Below are 13002 nucleotides of genomic sequence, written 5' to 3'. Positions count from 1 at the left end.
TTTAGTTAATGCTGCAATTAGTTGTTTGTAATTTTGGGTAGAGCAGACATTTCCATAGATTTATGTTAGCTACATGTGTGACATAACTCCACCAGTCCTATTTATGATATCATTTACAAAGATTATACCGTTTTTTAATTTTATTTTATTGAAAAGTATGTTTTTATTAATCAATTAGTATAGTTGAGTTTAACCACTGTGTATTCATGTATATGTATTTACGTGTATGTTTCTGTCCTCTCCAGGTGTGGATGACACATCAGACTATGACCCCAACCTTCTGAGTGACCCCCAGTGGCCCTGTGGGAAACACAAGAGAGTCCTGATTTTCGCCTCATACATGGTGAGAGACACACACACACACACCTTATTTTCACCTCATACATGGTGAGAGAGAGAGACACACACACACACACACACACCTTATTTTCACCTCATACATGGTGAGAGAGAGAGACACACACACACACACACCTTATTTTCACCTCATACATGGTGAGAGAGAGAGATGGGGGGTGGATGAAGAGGGAGAATGAGAAATAGATGGAGGAAGAGGTAGTAGGAGGAGGAGGAGGAGGAGGAGAGAGAGAAGGGGAGGAGAGAGAATGAGATGAAGAGAGAATGAGAGATGGAGGAGAGAGAGAATGAGAGATGGATAGAAGAGGAGAGACAGAGAATGAGATGGAGAGAGCGAGCGAGCGAGAGAAGAGAGAATGAGATGAAGAGAGATGGAGGGAGAAGGAGAGAGAATGATGGAGGGAGGAGGAGAGAGAATGAGAGATGGAGGAGAGAGAGAATGAGAGATGGATAGAGGAGGAGAGATAGAGAGAAGAGGAGAGTCAGAGAATGAGATGGAGAGAGAGCGAGAGAAGAGAGAATGAGATGAAGAGAGAATGAGAGATGGAGGGAGGAGGAGAGAATGAGAGATGGAGGAGAGAGAGAATGAGAGACGGATAGAGGAGGAGAGATAGAGAGAAGAGGAGAGTCAGAGAATGAGATGAGAGAGAGCGAGCGAGAGATGGAAAGAGGAGGAGAGATAGAGAGAAGAGGAGAGACATAGAGAATGAGATAGCGAGAGAAGAGAGAATGAGAGATGGAGGAGAGAGAGAATGAGAGATGGATAGAGGAGGTATTTTGCTGCATTGTTAGTCTCCACTCCCTTCCTATTTTACTGTTAGATTAGTGTGTATTGTTGTAAATTGTTAGATACTACTATACTGTTGGAGCTGGGAACACAAGCATTTAGTTAGATATTACTGTTGGAGCTAGGAACACAAGCATTTAGTTAGATATTACTGCACTGTTGGAGCTGGGAACACAAGCATTTAGTTAGATATTACTGCACTGTTGGAGCTGGGAACACAAGCATTTAGTTAGATATTACTGCACTGTTGGAGCTAGGAACACAAGCATTTAGTTAGATATTACTGTACTGTGGGAGCTGGGAACACAAGCATTTAGTTAGATACTACTGCACTGTTGGAGCTGGGAACACAAGCATTTAGTTAGATACTACTGTACTGTTGGAGCTAGGAACACAAGCATTTAGTTAGATATTACTGCACTGTTGGAGCTGGGAACACAAGCATTTAGTTAGATACTACTGTACTGTTGGAGCTGGGAACACAAGCATTTAGTTAGATATTACTGCACTGTGGGAGCTGGGAACACAAGCATTTAGTTAGATACTACTGTTGGAGCTAGGAACACAAGCATTTAGTTAGATATTACTGTACTGTTGGAGCTGGGAACACAAGCATTTAGTTAGATATTATTGTACTGTTGGAGCTGGGAATACATGCATTTAGTTAGATACTACTGCACTGTTGGAGCTAGATACACAAGCATTTAGTTAGATATTACTGTACTGTTGGAGCTGGAAACACAAGCATTTAGTTAGATACTACTGTTGGAGCTGGGAACACAAGCATTTAGTTAGATACTACTGCACTGTTGGAGCTGGGAACACAAGCATTTAGTTAGATATTACTGCACTGTTGGAGCTGGGAACACAAGCATTTAGTTAGATACTACTGCACTGTTGGAGCTGGGAACACAAGCATTTAGTTAGATACTACTGTTGGAGCTGGGAACACAAGCATTTAGTTAGATATTACTGCACTGTTGGAGCTGGGAACACAAGCATTTAGTTAGATACTACTGTACTGTTGGAGCTGGGAACACAAGCATTTAGTTAGATATTACTGCACTGTGGGAGCTGGGAACACAAGCATTTAGTTAGATACTACTGCACTGTTGGAGCTGGGAACACAAGCATTTAGTTAGATACTACTGTTGGAGCTGGGAACACAAGCATTTAGTTAGATATTACTGCACTGTTGGAGCTGGGAACACAAGCATTTAGTTAGATACTACTGTACTGTTGGAGCTGGGAACACAAGCATTTAGTTAGATATTACTGCACTGTGGGAGCTGGGAACACAAGCATTTAGTTAGATACTACTGTTGGAGCTGGGAACACAAGCATTTAGTTAGATACTACTGCACTGTTGGAGCTGGGAACACAAGCATTTAGTTAGATATTACTGCACTGTTGGAGCTGGGAACACAAGCATTTAGTTAGATACTACTGCACTGTTGGAGCTGGGAACACAAGCATTTAGTTAGATACTACTGTTGGAGCTGGGAACACAAGCATTTAGTTAGATATTACTGCACTGTTGGAGCTGGGAACACAAGCATTAAGGTAGATACTACTGCACTGTTGGAGCTAGGAACACAAGCATTTAGTTAGATACTACTGCACTGTTGGAGCTAGGAACACAAGCATTTAGTTAGATACTACTGTTGGAGCTAGGAACACAAGCATTTAGTTAGATACTACTGCACTGTTGGAGCAAGGAACACAGGCATTTAGTTTGATACTACTGTTGGAGCTAGGAACACAAGCATTTAGTTAGATATTACTGCACTGTTGGAGCTGGGAACACAAGCATTTAGTTAGATATTACTGCACCGTTGGAGCTAGGAACACAAGCATTTAGTTAGATATTACTGCACTGTTGGAGCTGGGAACACAAGAATTGAGTTAGATATTACTGCACTGTTGGAGCTAGGAACACAAGCATTTAGTTAGATACTACTGTTGGAGCTAGGAACACAAGCATTTAGTTAGATACTACTGCACTGTTGGAGCTAGGAACACAAGCATTTAGTTAGATACTACTGTTGGAGCTGGGAACACAAGCATTTAGTTAGATACTACTGCACTGTTGGAGCTAGGAACACAAGCATTTAGTTAGATACTACTGTTGGAGCTGGGAACACAAGCATTTAGATAGATACTACTGCACTGTTGGAGCTGGAAACACAAGCATTTAGTTAGATACTACTGTACTGTTGGAGCTAGAAACACAAGCATTTAGTTAGATACTACTGTACTGTTGGAGCTAGAAACACAAGCATTTAGTTAGATACTACTGTACTGTTGGAGCTAGAAACACAAGCATTTAGTTAGATACTACTGCACTGTTGGAGCTGGAAACACAAGCATTTAGTTAGATACTACTGCACTGTTGGAGCTGGGAACACAAGCATTTAGTTAGATACTACTGTACTGTTGGAGCTAGAAACACAAGCATTTAGTTAGATACTACTGTACTGTTGGAGCTAGAAACACAAGCATTTAGTTAGATACTACTGCACTGTTGGAGCTAGGAACACAAGCATTTAGTTAGATACTACTGCACTGTTGGAGCTAGGAACACAAGCATTTAGTTAGATACTACTGCACTGTTGGAGCTAGATACACAAGCATTTAGTTAGATATTACTGTACGGTTGGAGCTGGGAACACAAGCATTTAGTTAGATACTACTGTTGGAGCTAGGAACACAAGGATTTAGTTAGATATTACTGTACTGTGGGAGCTGGGAACACAAGCATTTAGTTAGATATTACTGCACTGTTGGAGCTAGGAACACAAGCATTTAGTTACATACTACTGCACTGTTGGAGCTAGAAACACAAGCATTTAGTTAGATACTACTGTTGGAGCTGGGAACACAAGCATTTAGTTAGATTTTACTGCACTGTTTGAGCTGGGAACACAAGCATTTAGGTAGATATTACTGCACTGTTGGAGCTGGGAACACAAGCATTTAGTTAGCTCCTACTGCACTGTTGGAGCTAGGAACACAAGCATTTAGTTAGATACTACTGTTGGAGCTAGGAACACAAGCATTTAGTTAGATACTACTGCACTGTTGGAGCTAGGAACACAAGCATTTAGTTAGATACTACTGTTGGAGCTAGGAACACAAGCATTTAGTTAGATACTGCTGTTGGAGCTAGGAACACAAGCATTTAGTTAGATACTACTGCACTGTTGGAGCTAGAAACACAAGCATTTAGTTAGATATTACTGCACTGTTGGAGCTGGGAACACAAGCATTTAGTTAGATACTACTGCACTGTTGGAGCTGGGAACACAAGCATTTAGTTAGATACTACTGCACTGTTGGAGCTGGGAACACAAGAATTTTGTTAGATATTACTGCACTGTTGGAGCTAGGAACACAAGCATTTAGTTAGATACTACTGTTGGAGCTGGGAACACAAGCATTTAGTTAGATACTACTGCACTGTTGGAGCTGGAAACACAAGCATTTAGTTAGATACTACTGCACTGTTGGAGCTAGGAACACAAGCATTTAGTTAGATACTACTGCACTCTTGGAGCTAGGAACACAAGCATTTAGTTAGATATTACTGCACTGTTGGAGCTAGGAACACAAGCATTTAGTTAGATACTACTGCACTGTTGGAGGTAGGAACACAAGCATTTAGTTAGATACTACTGTTGGAGCTGGGAACACAAGCATTTAGTTAGATACTACTGCACTGTTGGAGCTGGAAACACAAGCATTTAGTTAGATACTACTGCACTGTTGGAGCTAGGAACACAAGCATTTAGTTAGATACTACTGCACTGTTGGAGCTAGGGACACAAGCATTTAGTTAGATACTACTGCACTGTTGGAGCTAGATACACAAGCATTTAGTTAGATATTACTGTACGGTTGGAGCTAGGAACACAAGCATTTAGTTAGATACTACTGCACTGTTGGAGCTAGGAACACAAGCATTTAGTTAGATACTACTGCACTGTTGGAGCTGGGAACACAAGCATTTAGTTAGATACTACTGTACTGTTGGAGCTAGAAACACAAGCATTTACTTAGATACTACTGCACTGTTGGAGCTAGGGACACAAGCATTTAGTTAGATACTACTGCACTGTTGGAGCTAGATACACAAGCATTTAGTTAGATATTACTGTACGGTTGGAGCTAGGAACACAAGCATTTAGTTATATATTACTGCACTGTTGGAGCTAGGAACACAAGCATTTACTTAGATACTACTGCACTGTTGGAGCTAGGAACACAAGCATTTAGTTATATATTACTGCACTGTTGGAGCTAGGAACACAAGCATTTATTTAGATACTACTGCACTGTTGGAGCTAGATACACAAGCATTTAGTTAGATATTACTGTACGGTTGGAGCTGGGAACACAAGCATTTAGTTAGATACTACTGTTGGAGCTAGGAACACAAGCATTTAGTTAGATACTACTGCACTGTTGGAGCTGGGAACACAAGCATTTAGTTAGATACTACTGTTGGATCTGGGAACACAAGCATTTAGTTAGATACTACTGTACTGTTGGAGCTAGGAACACAAGCATTTAGTTAGATATTACTGTACTGTGGGAGCTGGGAACACAAGCATTTAGTTAGATACTACTGCACTGTTGGAGCTAGGAACACAAGCATTTAGTTAGATATTACTGCACTGTTGGAGCTGGGAACACAAGCATTTAGTTAGATACTACTGTACTGTTGGAGCTGGGAACACAAGCATTTAGTTAGATATTACTGCACTGTTGGAGCTGGGAACACAAGCATTTAGTTAGATACTACTGTTGGAGCTAGGAACACAAGCATTTAGTTAGATACTACTGCACTGTTGGAGCTAGGAACACAAGCATTTAGTTAGATACTACTGTTGGAGCTAGGAACACAAGCATTTAGTTAGATACTACTAGCACTGTTGGAGCTGGGAACACAAGCATTTAGTTAGATATCTACTGCACTGTTGGAGCTGGGAACACAAGCATTTAGTTAGATACTACTGCACTGTTGGAGCTGGGAACACAAGCGTTTAGTTAGATATTACTGCACTGTTGGAGCTGGGAACACAAGCATTTAGTTAGATACTACTGCACTGTTGGAGCTGGGAACACAAGCATTTAGTTAGATACTACTGTTGGAGCTAGGAACACAAGCATTTAGTTAGATACTACTGCACTGTTGGAGCTAGGAACACAAGCATTTAGTTAGATACTACTGTTGGAGCTAGGAACACAAGCATTTAGTTAGATATTACTGCACTGTTGGAGCTGGGAACACAAGCATTTAGTTAGATACTACTGCACTGTTGGAGCTGGGAACACAAGCATTTAGTTAGATACTACTGTACTGTTGGAGCTAGGAACACAAGCATTTAGTTAGATATTACTGCACTGTTGGAGCTGGGAACACAAGCATTTAGTTAGATACTACTGTACTGTTGGAGCTGGGAACACAAGCATTTAGTTAGATATTACTGCACTGTGGGAGCTGGGAACACAAGCATTTAGTTAGATACTACTGTTGGAGCTAGGAACACAAGCATTTAGTTAGATATTACTGTACTGTTGGAGCTGGGAACACAAGCATTTAGTTAGATATTATTGTACTGTTGGAGCTGGGAATACATGCATTTAGTTAGATACTACTGCACTGTTGGAGCTAGATACACAAGCATTTAGTTAGATATTACTGTACTGTTGGAGCTGGAAACACAAGCATTTAGTTAGATACTACTGTTGGAGCTGGGAACACAAGCATTTAGTTAGATACTACTGCACTGTTGGAGCTGGGAACACAAGCATTTAGTTAGATATTACTGCACTGTTGGAGCTGGGAACACAAGCATTTAGTTAGATACTACTGCACTGTTGGAGCTGGGAACACAAGCATTTAGTTAGATACTACTGTTGGAGCTGGGAACACAAGCATTTAGTTAGATATTACTGCACTGTTGGAGCTGGGAACACAAGCATTAAGGTAGATACTACTGCACTGTTGGAGCTAGGAACACAAGCATTTAGTTAGATACTACTGCACTGTTGGAGCTAGGAACACAAGCATTTAGTTAGATACTACTGTTGGAGCTAGGAACACAAGCATTTAGTTAGATACTACTGCACTGTTGGAGCAAGGAACACAGGCATTTAGTTTGATACTACTGTTGGAGCTAGGAACACAAGCATTTAGTTAGATATTACTGCACTGTTGGAGCTGGGAACACAAGCATTTAGTTAGATATTACTGCACCGTTGGAGCTAGGAACACAAGCATTTAGTTAGATATTACTGCACTGTTGGAGCTGGGAACACAAGAATTGAGTTAGATATTACTGCACTGTTGGAGCTAGGAACACAAGCATTTAGTTAGATACTACTGTTGGAGCTAGGAACACAAGCATTTAGTTAGATACTACTGCACTGTTGGAGCTAGGAACACAAGCATTTAGTTAGATACTACTGTTGGAGCTGGGAACACAAGCATTTAGTTAGATACTACTGCACTGTTGGAGCTAGGAACACAAGCATTTAGTTAGATACTACTGTTGGAGCTGGGAACACAAGCATTTAGATAGCTACTACTGCACTGTTGGAGCTGGAAACACAAGCATTTAGTTAGATACTACTGTACTGTTGGAGCTAGAAACACAAGCATTTAGTTAGATACTACTGTACTGTTGGAGCTAGAAACACAAGCATTTAGTTAGATACTACTGCACTGTTGGAGCTGGAAACACAAGCATTTAGTTAGATACTACTGCACTGTTGGAGCTGGGAACACAAGCATTTAGTTAGATACTACTGTACTGTTGGAGCTAGAAACACAAGCATTTAGTTAGATACTACTGTACTGTTGGAGCTAGAAACACAAGCATTTAGTTAGATACTACTGCACTGTTGGAGCTAGGAACACAAGCATTTAGTTAGATACTACTGCACTGTTGGAGCTAGATACACAAGCATTTAGTTAGATATTACTGTACGGTTGGAGCTGGGAACACAAGCATTTAGTTAGATACTACTGTTGGAGCTAGGAACACAAGGATTTAGTTAGATACTACTGCACTGTTGGAGCTAGATACACAAGCATTTAGTTAGATATTACTGTACTGTGGGAGCTGGGAACACAAGCATTTAGTTAGATATTACTGCACTGTTGGAGCTAGGAACACAAGCATTTAGTTACATACTACTGCACTGTTGGAGCTAGAAACACAAGCATTTAGTTAGATACTACTGTTGGAGCTGGGAACACAAGCATTTAGTTAGATTTTACTGCACTGTTTGAGCTGGGAACACAAGCATTTAGGTAGATATTACTGCACTGTTGGAGCTGGGAACACAAGCATTTAGTTAGCTCCTACTGCACTGTTGGAGCTAGGAACACAAGCATTTAGTTAGATACTACTGTTGGAGCTAGGAACACAAGCATTTAGTTAGATACTACTGCACTGTTGGAGCTAGGAACACAAGCATTTAGTTAGATACTACTGTTGGAGCTAGGAACACAAGCATTTAGTTAGATACTGCTGTTGGAGCTAGGAACACAAGCATTTAGTTAGATACTACTGCACTGTTGGAGCTAGAAACACAAGCATTTAGTTAGATATTACTGCACTGTTGGAGCTGGGAACACAAGCATTTAGTTAGATACTACTGCACTGTTGGAGCTGGGAACACAAGCATTTAGTTAGATACTACTGCACTGTTGGAGCTGGGAACACAAGAATTTTGTTAGATATTACTGCACTGTTGGAGCTAGGAACACAAGCATTTAGTTAGATACTACTGTTGGAGCTGGGAACACAAGCATTTAGTTAGATACTACTGCACTGTTGGAGCTGGAAACACAAGCATTTAGTTAGATACTACTGCACTGTTGGAGCTAGGAACACAAGCATTTAGTTAGATACTACTGCACTCTTGGAGCTAGGAACACAAGCATTTAGTTAGATATTACTGCACTGTTGGAGCTAGGAACACAAGCATTTAGTTAGATACTACTGCACTGTTGGAGGTAGGAACACAAGCATTTAGTTAGATACTACTGTTGGAGCTGGGAACACAAGCATTTAGTTAGATACTACTGCACTGTTGGAGCTGGAAACACAAGCATTTAGTTAGATACTACTGCACTGTTGGAGCTAGGAACACAAGCATTTAGTTAGATACTACTGCACTGTTGGAGCTGGGAACACAAGCATTTAGTTAGATACTACTGTACTGTTGGAGCTAGAAACACAAGCATTTACTTAGATACTACTGCACTGTTGGAGCTAGGGACACAAGCATTTAGTTAGATACTACTGCACTGTTGGAGCTAGATACACAAGCATTTAGTTAGATATTACTGTACGGTTGGAGCTAGGAACACAAGCATTTAGTTATATATTACTGCACTGTTGGAGCTAGGAACACAAGCATTTACTTAGATACTACTGCACTGTTGGAGCTAGGAACACAAGCATTTAGTTATATATTACTGCACTGTTGGAGCTAGGAACACAAGCATTTATTTAGATACTACTGCACTGTTGGAGCTAGATACACAAGCATTTAGTTAGATATTACTGTACGGTTGGAGCTGGGAATACAAGCATTTAGTTAGATACTACTGTTGGAGCTAGGAACACAAGCATTTAGTTAGATACTACTGCACTGTTGGAGCTGGGAACACAAGCATTTAGTTAGATACTACTGTTGGATCTGGGAACACAAGCATTTAGTTAGATACTACTGTACTGTTGGAGCTAGGAACACAAGCATTTAGTTAGATATTACTGTACTGTGGGAGCTGGGAACACAAGCATTTAGTTAGATACTACTGCACTGTTGGAGCTAGGAACACAAGCATTTAGTTAGATATTACTGCACTGTTGGAGCTGGGAACACAAGCATTTAGTTAGATACTACTGTACTGTTGGAGCTGGGAACACAAGCATTTAGTTAGATATTACTGCACTGTTGGAGCTGGGAACACAAGCATTTAGTTAGATACTACTGCACTGTTGGAGCTGGGAACACAAGCATTTAGTTAGATACTACTGCACTGTTGGAGCTAGGAACACAAGCATTTAGTTAGATATTACTGCACTGTTGGAGCTAGGAACACACGCATTTAGTTAGATACTACTGCACTGTTGGAGCTAGGAACACAAACATTTAGTTAGATATTACTGCACTGTGGGAGCTGGGAACACAAGCATTTAGTTAGATACTACTGTTGGAGCTAGGAACACAAGCATTTAGTTAGATATTACTGTACTGTTGGAGCTGGAAACACAAGCATTTAGTTAGATACTACTGTTGGAGCTGGGAACACAAGCATTTAGTTAGATACTACTGCACTGTTGGAGCTGGGAACACAAGCATTTAGTTAGATATTACTGCACTGTTGGAGCTGGGAACACAAGCATTTAGTTAGATACTACTGCACTGTTGGAGCTGGGAACACAAGCATTTAGTTAGATATTACTGCACTGTTGGAGCTAGGAACACAAGCATTTAGTTAGATACTACTGTTGGAGCTAGGAACACAAGCATTTAGTTAGATACTACTGCACTGTTGGAGCTAGGAACACAAGCATTTAGTTAGATACTACTGTTGGAGCTGGGAACACAAGCATTTAGTTAGATACTACTGCACTGTTGGAGCTGGGAACACAAGCATTTAGTTAGATACTACTGCACTGTTGGAGCTAGGAACACAAGCATTTAGTTAGATACTACTGCACTCTTGGAGCTAGGAACACAAGCATTTAGTTAGATATTACTGCACTGTTGGAGCTAGGAACACAAGCATTTAGTTAGATACTACTGCACTGTTGGAGGTAGGAACACAAGCATTTAGTTAGATACTACTGTTGGAGCTGGGAACACAAGCATTTAGTTAGATACTACTGCACTGTTGGAGCTGGAAACACAAGCATTTAGTTAGATACTACTGCACTGTTGGAGCTAGGAACACAAGCATTTAGTTAGATACTACTGCACTGTTGGAGCTGGGAACACAAGCATTTAGTTAGATACTACTGTACTGTTGGAGCTAGAAACACAAGCATTTACTTAGATACTACTGCACTGTTGGAGCTAGGGACACAAGCATTTAGTTAGATACTACTGCACTGTTGGAGCTAGATACACAAGCATTTAGTTAGATATTACTGTACGGTTGGAGCTAGGAACACAAGCATTTAGTTATATATTACTGCACTGTTGGAGCTAGGAACACAAGCATTTACTTAGATACTACTGCACTGTTGGAGCTAGGAACACAAGCATTTAGTTATATATTACTGCACTGTTGGAGCTAGGAACACAAGCATTTATTTAGATACTACTGCACTGTTGGAGCTAGATACACAAGCATTTAGTTAGATATTACTGTACGGTTGGAGCTGGGAATACAAGCATTTAGTTAGATACTACTGTTGGAGCTAGGAACACAAGCATTTAGTTAGATACTACTGCACTGTTGGAGCTGGGAACACAAGCATTTAGTTAGATACTACTGTTGGATCTGGGAACACAAGCATTTAGTTAGATACTACTGTACTGTTGGAGCTAGGAACACAAGCATTTAGTTAGATATTACTGTACTGTGGGAGCTGGGAACACAAGCATTTAGTTAGATACTACTGCACTGTTGGAGCTAGGAACACAAGCATTTAGTTAGATATTACTGCACTGTTGGAGCTGGGAACACAAGCATTTAGTTAGATACTACTGTACTGTTGGAGCTGGGAACACAAGCATTTAGTTAGATATTACTGCACTGTTGGAGCTGGGAACACAAGCATTTAGTTAGATACTACTGCACTGTTGGAGCTGGGAACACAAGCATTTAGTTAGATACTACTGCACTGTTGGAGCTAGGAACACAAGCATTTAGTTAGATATTACTGCACTGTTGGAGCTAGGAACACACGCATTTAGTTAGATACTACTGCACTGTTGGAGCTAGGAACACAAACATTTAGTTAGATATTACTGCACTGTGGGAGCTGGGAACACAAGCATTTAGTTAGATACTACTGTTGGAGCTAGGAACACAAGCATTTAGTTAGATATTACTGTACTGTTGGAGCTGGAAACACAAGCATTTAGTTAGATACTACTGTTGGAGCTGGGAACACAAGCATTTAGTTAGATACTACTACACTGTTGGAGCTGGGAACACAAGCATTTAGTTAGATATTACTGCACTGTTGGAGCTGGGAACACAAGCATTTAGTTAGATACTACTGCACTGTTGGAGCTGGGAACACAAGCATTTAGGTAGATACTACTGCACTGTTGGAGCTAGGAACACAAGCATTTAGTTAGATACTACTGTTGGAGCTAGGAACACAAGCATTTAGTTAGATACTACTGCACTGTTGGAGCTAGGAACACAAGCATTTAGTTAGATACTACTGTTGGAGCTGGGAACACAAGCATTTAGTTAGATACTACTGCACTGTTGGAGCTGGAAACACAAGCATTTAGTTAGATACTACTGCACTGTTGGAGCTAGGAACACAAGCATTTAGTTAGATACTACTGCACTCTTGGAGCTAGGAACACAAGCATTTAGTTAGATATTACTGTACTGTTGGAGCTAGGAACACAAGCATTTAGTTAGATACTACTGCACTGTTGGAGCTAGGAACACAAGCATTTAGTTAGATATTACTGCACTGTTGGAGCTGGGAACACAAGCATTTAGTTAGATCCTTCTGCACTGTTGGAGCTAGGAACACAAGCATTTAGTTAGATATTACTGCACCGTTGGAGCTAGGAACACAAGCATTTAGTTAGATACTACTGCACTGTTGGAGCTGGGAACACAAGAATTTAGTTAGATA

General features: G+C 40.5%; 1 protein-coding gene across 2 annotated transcripts in view; it reads left to right on the top strand.

Moving 5' to 3' along the window:
• The window catches only part of LOC106572907 (CDK5 and ABL1 enzyme substrate 2), a 139084-nt gene that overhangs the window by 51295 nt on the left and 74787 nt on the right, over positions 1–13002 (top strand). For both annotated transcript variants that reach the window (XM_045696504.2, XM_045696503.2), the window contains one exon: positions 246–343. In XM_045696504.2, coding sequence (XP_045552460.2) covers positions 246–343 — 98 coding nt within the window. The remainder of the gene's footprint in view (positions 1–245; positions 344–13002) is intronic.

Source organism: Salmo salar, chromosome 15 (genome assembly GCF_965601325.2).
Source record: "Salmo salar chromosome 15, fSalSal1, whole genome shotgun sequence".
NCBI lineage: Eukaryota > Metazoa > Chordata > Actinopteri > Salmoniformes > Salmonidae > Salmo > Salmo salar.
The sequence above is the reverse complement of the archived record's forward strand: the minus strand, read 5'-3'. Positions and strand labels throughout refer to the sequence as shown.